This window comes from Coregonus lavaretus, assembly GCF_964263955.1.
Source record: "Coregonus lavaretus genome assembly, chromosome: 4".
NCBI lineage: Eukaryota > Metazoa > Chordata > Actinopteri > Salmoniformes > Salmonidae > Coregonus > Coregonus lavaretus.
Window position 1 is genome coordinate 28,507,284 of NC_139991.1, and position 11,177 is coordinate 28,518,460.

The 11,177-nt window shown below is 42.0% G+C and overlaps 1 protein-coding gene across 1 annotated transcript in view; it reads right to left on the minus strand.

The window, feature by feature from the left end:
* Window positions 1-5,924, minus strand: part of LOC311128018 (contactin-associated protein-like 4) — a gene marked incomplete at its 3' end in the record, with an annotated part of 221,186 nt that extends 215,262 nt beyond the window's left edge. Inside the window, exon 1 of the mRNA XM_084159946.1 lies at window positions 5,834-5,924. Coding sequence (XP_084016072.1) covers window positions 5,834-5,918 — 85 coding nt within the window. The 5' untranslated portion in view covers window positions 5,919-5,924. The remainder of the gene's footprint in view (window positions 1-5,833) is intronic.
* Between the last annotated feature and the right edge of the window lie 5,253 nt (window positions 5,925-11,177).

Genomic DNA, 11,177 nt, shown 5'->3' on the forward strand with positions numbered 1-11,177 from the left:
CACTTTCTGTCTGTTTACTGTGAGCTGGTAAAGAGATTAGGATATATTGTACTCTCTCTCTCCCCCTACCTCTGTCCCTCCCACCCTGTCTCTTTCTTTCTCTCTGTCTCTCTCTCTGTCTCTCTCTCTCTCTCTCTCTCTCTCTCTCTCTCTCTCTCTCTCTCTCTCTCTCTCTCTCACACACACACACACATACACACTCAGATGGTAAACTACTGGTGGTCCTCTGTAGCTAAGCTGGTAGAGCACGGCACTTGTAACGCCAAGGTAGTGGGTTCGATCCCCGGGACCACCCATACACAAAAATGTATGCATGACTGTAAGTCGCTTTGGATAAAAGCGTCTGCTAAATGGCATATTATTATTATTTTCTGCTAACAGAGCAATGCTTCTACCAAGAGGCTCTTTACAGGGTTTATCACCAGGTCAACGCAGAGTAGCCTACTTATCAACTCATTATTTTGATTATATAAACTTGTCTCATGTTTACTGTATTATACAATGGGTCATATAAAAAATAAAAATAAATAAGTTGTGCATCAACTTAATTAATTATTCATCCTATATGAAATAGAAGTGATTCACATAGCTGTGTTTTGGGCTCTTAATTGTAAAGGACGCTGGGTACATGCATAAAAACATAATCTGTGAAAACAGGTCACTCGAACGAGCGAACTATAAACAGTCGACTGTGAGTCTCCAGCTGAGAATTATTGAAGTTCTTCCCCCAGCTACAGCGGCTACAGCCCTGCTTCTGTAGTGTTCTCTCTCTCTCGTCTTGGGGTTTCTATCAAAACACTGCAGAGCTCTGATTAAGCCTGATACTCTCATAGACCCTCCACAGATAAGAGGGTAGCCTCTGAATAATTCAGGGATACTCTAGTCTTTATACAATACGCAGTACACTGTGCAGTACCCCCCATCCTCCCTATAAACAGCATAACCAGCCAGAGAGACCTTCACCTGATAGTGGAGGTCGAGGGCAGATGCCTTCATGAAATAGCCTTGGAACATTTTAGAGATACGCATCTTAACACAACATACAGTATAATATGTACAACTTCACAAACCGCATATGGTAGACCTTAACCTGTCAATGGATGGCGAGGACAGACGCTCTCATGAAATAGCCTCAAAATATATTAGGGATACGCATCCTTACACAACAGGCAGTACTGTATACTGACCCTCTGATGAAATGAACAGCTACTCATGCAATATGTGTATGTGATCGCTACAAGAATTTAACCCACAACAATTGTATTGCCAGCAACACACTCTTACCAACTGAGCCACACAGGGCCTTAAATTCACAGCGGAGGGCAGGCCCTCTACTGAAAACTACAGACTACTGAACGGACTACTCAGCCATATACAGTGAGGGAAAAAAGTATTTGATCCCCTGCTGATTTTGTACGTTTGCCCACTGACAAGGACATGATCAGTCTATCATTTTAATGGTAGGTTTATTTGAACAGTGAGAGACAGAATAACAACAAAAAAATCCAGAAAAACGCATGTCAAAAATGTTATAAATTGATTTGCATTTTAATGAGGGAAATAAGTATTTGACCCCTCTGCAAAACATGATTTAGTACTTGGTGGCAAAACCCTTGTTGGCAATCACAGAGATCAGACGTTTCTTGTAGTTGGCCACCAGGTTTGCACACATCTCAGGAGGGATTTTGTTCCACTCCTCTTTGCAGATCTTCTCCAAGTCATTAAGGTTTCGAGGCTGACGTTTGGCAACTCGAACCTTCAGCTCCCTCCACAGATTTTCTATGGGATTAAGGTCTGGAGACTGGCTAGGCCACTCCAGGATCTTAATGTGCTTCTTCTTGAGCCACTCCTTTGTTGCCTTGGCCGTGTGTTTTGGGTCATTGTCATGCTGTAATACCCATCCACGACCCATTTTCAATGCCCTGGCTGAGGGAAGGAGGTTCTCACCCAAGATTTGACGGTACATGGCCCCGTCCATCGTCCCTTGGATGCGGTGAAGTTGTCCTGTCCCCTTAGCAGATAAAACACCCCCAAAGCATAATGTTTCCACCTCCATGTTTGACGGTGGGGATGGTGTTCTTGGGGTCATAGGCAGCATTCCTCCTCCTCCAAACATGGCGAGTTGAGTTGATGCCAAAGAGCTCGATTTTGGTCTCATCTGACCACAACACTTTCACCCAGTACTTCTCTGAATCATTCAGATGTTCATTGGCAAACTTCAGACGGGCCTGTATATGTGCTTTCATGAGCAGGGGGACTGTGGTGTCCAAGTCAACGTTGCTAATTATGCTGTGATGATAAGAAGATCCGCTGACACTGTACTTTGATTATAAAGGTTTATTATAACAAAGAGTTTCAGCGTCAGATTTAAAGATACCTGCAGATATCTGAAGAACAGCCGGACCCAATCTGTGATTTGCTATTCTTCCCTCCTTTGTTCAAGACATGGTATTTATATCCTATGTGACATAGTATGGCGTGATTTTAATACACCAATCCCTGGCTTTTCACATTTCTTCCCATATCCTCTTTTCCAGGAATTTAGTAATGCTTCCCAGATGTTTCCGAAAGCAGAGCCAAGTTTCCTCTAACACACTTTTGCAAACGTCAGCACAATCATAGACCCTCAGACACTACAGGACCTTGCGGGCGCTGCAGGATTTCAGTCCTTCATGGCGTAGTGTGTTACCAATTGTTTTCTTGGTGACTATGGTCCCAGCTGCCTTGAGATCATTGACAAGATCCTCCTGTGTAGTTCTGGTCTGATTCCTCACCGTTCTCATGATCATTGCAACTCCACGAGGTGAGATCTTGCATGGAGCCCCAGGCCGAGGGAGATTGACAGTTATTTTGTGTTTCTTCCATTTGCGAATAATCACCAACTGTTGTCACCTTCTCACCAAGCTGCTTGGCGATGGTCTTGTAGCCCATTCCAGCCTTGTGTAGGTCTACAATCTTGTCCCTGACATCCTTGGAGAGCTCGTTGGTCTTGGCCATGGTGGAGAGTTTGGAATCTGATTGATTGATTGCTTCTGTGGACAGGTGTCTTTTATACAGGTAACAAGCTGAGATTAGGAGCACTCCCTTTAAGAGTGTGCTCCTAATCTCAGCTCGTTACCTGTATAAAAGACACCTGGGAGCCAGAAATCTTTCTGATTGAGAGGGGGTCAAATACGTATCTTCCTCATTAAAATGCAAATCAATTTATAACATTTTTGACATGCGTTTTTCTGGATTTTTTAAAAGTTATTCTGTCTCTCACTGTTCAAATAAACCTACCATTACAATTATAGACTGATCATTTCTTTGTCAGTGGGCAAACGTACAAAATCAGCAGTGGAGCAAATACTTTTTTCCCTCACTGTAAAGGCAGTATATGATGGGCCCTGGTCAAAAGCAGTGCACTACATGGTGCCATTTGTGATGCAAATGTATTCTCCAATCACATCAAGTAACAACTAAAATGTTTGCACCTCAGGGCGAAAAACAATTCAAAGACAGCTAGGCAACATCTGCAGATTTTAACATATGTATCCTTTGCTTTGTTGTCATTTTTGTAACATCTCCATTATGAATAGGAAAATGTCCCTCTGCAATGAGACTGCAACTTCACATGATGATTTGTTGTCTCTACCTTTTTTCCCTTTGTGCTGTTTTCTGTGCCTAACAATGTTTGTACCATGTCTGTGCTGCTGCTATTTTGTGTTGCTACCGTGTTGTTGTCATGTGTTGCTGCCATGCTGTGTTGTTGTCTTAGGTCTCTCTTTATGTCTTGTCGTGATGTGTGTTTTGTCTTACTTTTTGACATTATTATTTTTGCTCCTGCCCCCGAAGGAGACCTTTTGCCTCTCGGCAGGCCGTCATTGTAAATAAGAGTTTTTCATAATTGACTTGCCTAGTTAAATAAATGTTTCTAAAAATATATATATTGTGCACACATGCACACGCACACACACACACACACACGTACACACACACACACAGCAAATTCACTCAACAGCAGGACAGCCAGTGTCTCCACTCACTTTGTAAAATGTACTGTATATTATTATACCACAGTTGTTCAACCTCACAGTGATGGCCTGTGTGTGTGTGTGTGTGTGTGTGTGTGTGTTTAACGTGTGTGTGTAACGTGTGTGTGTAACATGTGTGTATAACGTGTTTGGCTGGATAGGGAGAATCAGGCAGTGTCCGTGACACAGCAGCAGACTCTACTTGTGTCCCCAACGGCACCCTATTTCCTACATAGTGCACTACTTTGACCAGAGGTCTATGAGCCCTTGTAAAAAGTAGTGCACTATATAGGGAATAGGGTGCCATTTGGGACATAGAGGGCACTGAGTAGCAGAGCAGTGCAGGCAGTGGAGTGGAGGGCCAGGGACTTGCAAAGTTTACAGCCATCTGCTCCAATTACAATACAGATGCATCTCATTACAGTTCCAACCACCAAACCTCTCTCTCTCTCTCTCTCTCTCTCTCTCTCTCTCTCTCTCTCTCTCTCTCATACACACACGTGTGTGTGTGCACGGAAACAGACACAGACACACACACACACACATACACACAGGCTCACACACACACAAATGTTTTCCTATCTTCCAATGTCTGTGAAATTCTGTTTTCTTGGCATCTGTAGCCTATGTCTGTAGTTGCCTACATCCTGTAATGCATTATGATTGATGCAATAAACATGTCGCCCTCGCTTCATTTCGTATACACACACATACACACACACACACACACACACACACACACATACACACACACAGAGAGAGAGAGAGAGACACACACACAGAGAGACACACACACACCCTCTTAAAACCAAAACACAGGTTTCAGTGAAGTCATCTACCTTTGATGGGAATCAGCAGGAACCACATTGTGCTGTGCGCTGCACTGATGTCCAGAGAGGGTTAGTTTACGCACCAGCCTACTAGACCAATTCTCTCTTACTCACACACACACACACACACAATTTCGTGGGACCCTGTTCACAAAAGCTTCTTCAGTGCATTTTATGCAGTATGTGGAAATTTAGCCTATGAAGTGGTCAAAAAGAATACATCAAATTTCCCATCTGGATGTTTGTTAACTCAACCTATAGGCTATTATGTGCATTAGCCATGTTTGTGAAAGTACTCTTTGTCGAATGGTATATCTTGAACTGTCTAATTGTAGCCTACCCGTTGTTTACACTGGCGTATTTGTTGTAGCAAATACAATTTGCGGGAATATGCACTGATAGCATAACCATTCCACTTAACCGCAGGGATATAATAACAACAGCTGCTACATTTGAGTACACTGCTCTGCTCTGCACTGCAAACTCTGATTGCCCAATACATTTCTCGTTTTTACACACTGGATGGGCTTGCTGCGCATTTCTGTCAAGTGAAAGCATCATCATCAACGGCCGGTATCCTACCCACATGGCAGGGGAAAGCTCCGTTTAATAAATGACAGGGTGGGCAATAAAGGATTCTGGAAAACATATTTAAGCACTCAGCAAAAGAGGTTTAACACATTAACTACAGAGGGTTTTGGATGCCCAAACGAATAAATAGCAATAATGTCACTGCTGACTGTGGCAATCTGTCAAAAAAAGTAGTCTAAGCTAATATCCCTCGTCAAGGTAGACATAATGAAAGTAAAACATAAACCACTATATTAAATCACCCGGACTACATACAAGCAAAGTAGACTACACAAAGCTGAGAAAAAACGTAGTCTTTACAATTTCAATACAGCAAATTCCACTCTATCCCTCTTCATGCACTCAAGCAGCAGGTCCGCAACCGTGTGTGTGTGTGTGGAGAAAACGCACGTTGCTCACCTTTTCCAATTGCCACATTTGAACAGCAGAGAAGGACGGCTAGCTGTAAAAGCATTCCAGTGTGTCTTCTGGTCCCCAAATCCATGTTCGAAACGAAAGGCTGCTGCTGGAGGACAGAGCCCTGTCCTGTCCTCCTCTAGATCCGTAAATGAATTGCGCGTGAGTCTGTGTGATGCCCGTGCGTCCGCTCTGTCCTGTGCAGTGCCCTCCTGCTCACGCCATTTGACTGCTGCCGAGTCCGACTCGAGGAGGAACAGTTGAATGCATTCTTTGTGCAGTGCTCAGAGAGAGTGAGCGAGCAGGCTGAGACACACCTCTACAGCCCCAGCCTCCATTGGCGTTAAGTCAGTAGCTTTTAAAGTGTCCGTTAAGCAATGCCTTCAAGACATACAAATCCTGGGCTGAATGTTGTCTTCTATTTAACTAACTTATGGCTATGCGTCTCAGTTACAGGTATGGTGACATCATTAGGGTCCCCTGTAGCTCAGTTGGTAGAGCATGGTGCTTGCAACGTCAGGGTTGTGTGTTCGTTTCCCACGGGGGGCCAGTATGAAAATGTATGCACTCACTAACTGTAAGTCACTCTGGATAAGAGCGTCTGCTAAATGACTAAAATTTAAAAATTTAAAATAATTTAGCCAAACATTTAGCCTGAGCTATTGTATGAGTGGATATTTTAATGAGAGGTAGGCAGTGGCTGTGAGGAGGCATGGAGGATGGTAGCCTACCTTTTTCGTATACATTGCCTTCAGAAAGTATTCAAACCCCTTTACTTTTTTCCACATTTTGTTGTGTTACAAAACGGGATTAACATGGATTTAATTGTCATTTTTTTGTCAACGATCTACACAAAATACTCAGAAAAAAATATGAAAAATAACTCACTAATATATCTTGGTTAGATAAGCATTCAACACCCTGAGTCAATCCATGCTAGAATCACCTTTGGCAGCGATTACAGCTGTGTGTTACAGGAGGGGGTCGCAGTTCCGGAGCGACCCACTAGGTGTCATCCTCCGACAACCTTAGGCACCTCCTCACTCACAGTCGGGACTAATCATCATCCTATCGGTGTCACCTGTGTCTATCTGTTCACTTGTGTATTTATGCCCTCACTTCCCTGTGTTCCCTTGCTCATTTTTCTCTGCTAGTTTCTCTACACTGCCTTGCAAAAGTATTCATCCCCCTTGGCGTTTTTCCTATATTGTTGCATTACAACCGGTAATTTAAATTGATTTTTATTTGGATTTCATGTAATGGACATACACAAAATAGTTGAAATTGGTGAAATGAAATGAAAAAAATTGCTTGTTCAAAAGAATTAAAATAAATAAATAACAGAAAAGGGGTGATTGCATATGTATTCACCCCCTTTCCTATGAAGCCCCTAAATAAGATCTGGTGCATCCAATTACCTTCAGAAGTCACATAATTAGTTAAATAAAGTCCACCTGTGTGCAATCTAAGTGTCACATGATCTGTCACATGATCTCAGTATATAAACACCTGTTCTGAAAGGCCCCAGAGTCTGCAACACCACTAAGCAAGGGGCACCACCCAGCAAGCGGCACCATGAAGACCAAGGAGCTCTCCAAACAAGTCAGGGACAAAGTTGTGGAGAAGTACAGATCAGGGTTGGGTTATAAAAAAATATCCGAAACTTTGAACATCCCACGGAGCACCATTAGATCCATAATTTAAAAAGGGAAAGAATATGGCACCACAACAAACCTGCCAAGAGAGGGCCACCCACCAAAACTCATGGACCAGGCAAGGAGGGCATTAATCAGAGAGGCAACAAAGAGACCAAAGATAACCCTGAAGGAGCTGCAAAGCTCCACAGCGGACATTGGAGTATCTGTCCATAGGACCACTTTAAGCCATACACTCCACAGAGCTGGGCTTTACGTAAGAATGGCCAGAAAAAAGCCATTGCGTGAAGAAAAAACGAAGCAAACACGTTTGGTGTTCGCCAAAAGGCATGTGGGAGACTCCCCAAACATATGGAAGAAGGTACTCTGGTCAGATGAGACTAAAATTGAGCTTTTTGGCCATCAAGGAAAACATTATGTCTGGCGCGAACCCAACACCTCTCATCAACCCGAGAACACCAACACCAATGTTTTTAATCGGCAGGGACTGGGAAACTGGTCAGAATTGAAGGAATGATGGATGTCGCTAAATACAGGGAAATTCTTGAGGGAAACCTGTTTCAGTGAATAGTTATGCACGCTCAAGTTTTCTGTTTTGTTGTCTTATTTCTTGTTTGTTTCACAATAAAAAATATTTTGCATCTTCAAAGTGGTAGGCATGTTGTGTAAATCAAATGATACAAACCCCCAAAAAATCAATTTTAATTCCAGGTTGTAAGGCAACAAAATAGGAAAAATGCCAAGGGGGGTGGCTTATGTACAGGTACTTGAGAAGTGGTTACCCTGTTTCGTTATTTGTTTCAGTCTTAGGTAGTATTTCGTATTTTGGCTGTCAGCCGGTTTTTCGAGACTTATTTGCTCCACCTTTCATTTATCGTGATAAGTCTGTTATTTTGTATTTTGGCTTTGGGACCACCAGTAAAGATCCTTGTTTCACCATCTCTGCCTACTGCCTACTGTATATCCTGGGTCACACCTCACCCCAACCCTTAGAGCTGTGTGTCTTTCTGGATAAGTCTTAAAGAGCTTTGCACAACTGGATTGTACAATATCTGCACATTCTTTAAAACATTATTCAAGAAAAAAAGTAGGGGCGTGGATCAGAAAACCAGTCAGTATCTGGTGTGATCACCATTTGCTTCATGCAGTGCCACACATCTCCTTCGCATAGAGTTGATCAGGCTGTTGATTGTGGCCTGTGGAATGTTGTCCCACTCCTTTTCAATGGTTGTGCGAAGTTGCTAGATATTGAGCATCGATCCAGAGCATCCCAAACATGCTCAATGGGGTGACATGTCTGGTGAGTAAGCAGGCCATGGAAGAACTGGGATATTTTCAGCTTCCAGGAATTGTATACAGATCTTTGCGACATGGGGCCGTGCATTATCATGCTCAGTGGTGGAAAAAGTACCCAATTGTCATACTTGAGTAAAAGTAAAGATAGCTTAATAGAAAATTACTCAAGTAAAAGTGAAAGTCACCCAGTAAAATACTACTTGAGTAGAAGTCTAAAACTCTTTGGTTTTAAATATACTTACTGTAAGTATCAAAAGTAAATGTAATTGCTAAAATATACTTAAGTATAGTTAATTTTACCGTTAATTTGTAGGGCATGTAGAATAGTTCAGTGACATAATGCATTGTCTGCAGCCTAAAAAAACAATGTCCTCGCTGAGCCATCCATTATGTTTCCATAATAGCTTTAAATGGCTTTTTTGGCAGTGTGCACCAAAACTTGACACACACACACAGCAATGGCACTTATCCCAATGTCAACATTTGATTATAATATATTTTCCATCTCTTTGTAAAGCAACAACTCCACCCCTGTCATATCACATCTAACATAAAAACAACAATTCCACTGGTGGGAGATGTTATCGTTTTGCATTTCTATGGTAATAATGGTAAAGACACTGCTTTGCTGCCACATAGTTCATCCATCATCTTAGAAAGACCTCCAGCACATTCTTTTGGAGATGATATACCGAAAGATGACGTATGGAATGTAGCTGTGCGAATGTGCCTTAGAGCCAACCCCCATGGACACATACAGACAGTAGCCTACATATAGGTCTTACACCCACATGCATAAAAGAGATCACACTGTATTGTTGGGATGAAGACAATTTGTAGTATTGTACTTTAGGTCAAGCCTGATGCTTCACCCATTGAACCATTGTTTCCAGATTTCCTACACATGACTTCACAGTTCATATGTTAAAAGGGTAAAAGGCTAAAAGGGCTTGCATCCAAAATATTTGAATTCATCACACCCAATGGAGTTACACAGACTCATAATGTATTTATAGACTAACTAATTATAATACAGGCCAATAAACCGTTATGGTGAGAGCGCACTGAGACAAAGACAACATGGAATAATAGACCTTTTGTATTGAGGGCACTGCATATGAGGGACGGATTTCAAACACGCACACACTAGCCCTAATCATCACACCCCAGTGCACCGCTGACAGACTACACTTACAGACTGGAACCACTGGGCTATTTAATTGCCGTATCGGATGTCCTGGCAGGTAAAAGGCTTTTATACAATACATGAGAGTCTGACTGACAGACAGGGAGAACCTGAGCTTCAAAGCGTTTCCAGCCATTTGCTGTACACACTAAAGATTGTATTCTGTCAATGGAAACGCATCACTGTGTTGAGTGACATGTGCCTCCACAATACCAAAAAGCCTTTATACTGACCAGCTTTGTAAATTCAAAGACAGAACTTTCCTTTTATTACCATGTTGTGGGAAATCACTTGACGATTAATGTTTGTGTCTCTTCTTTCATGATGCAGCTCCATCTATCTATCTGGGACTAGTACTTCCATGTTTGGATAAATACAGCTCGGAAATGTTGAAAATTCCACTCTCTTTATTGAACCCCATGTAAATCTTGTTTCCCCATGTAGGATTTCCATTATATGACCTGGGAAGGAATGTTGGGGAGATATAAAATCTGTTTGGAGGTAGAGGACATTTCCTTTTCTAGTTTCATATTACCTTGTGTGTGACTAGCATCACCTCATTGGCTGTATGTGCAATATGGGTTAGTATTAGGAATCTGTGTAGCCTATATGTTTGTGGCCGTGAGTACAAGTCACTGGATGCATCCCTATTGGCTCTGGTCAAAAGTAGTGCACTATTTAGGGTAGAGGGTGCCATTTTGGATGCAACCACTATTTCTAATCTAAGGCTGGAAAGCCCAAAGGGTTAGATTTTTCCAGCAACATATTGTAGCTGGCTTGGGAAAACCTCTCTACTCATGTGTAGAATGTATAACATATTTATTTACAGCTCAATACACATATTATTTTCTATTTCTCAACAAGATTAAATCCAAAGTTATACCAGCCTCCTGTGTCGACAATATCCAGGACATTTCTAAGATATTGTGTCTCAGCCTATTGGGTCTTGTGTTGTTGCATTGATATTGATATTTACAGTAAGAGTTCATAATTGTTTGCCTGCAGATGATTAAGTAATACATTCATCACTGCAACAAATGCTAAAGTGATTCAAAAAACAATGAGGCTCATTTGTACAAACAGCATCATCCAATCTCTTTATTGATATCTATTTGCATGCCTTAAGCCACACTGTGAATGTACACTCATACAAATGTTAATGGAGGAGTTTCCTACTCACACAGTCAGAGTCAAAGAGTTACCGGTGTAA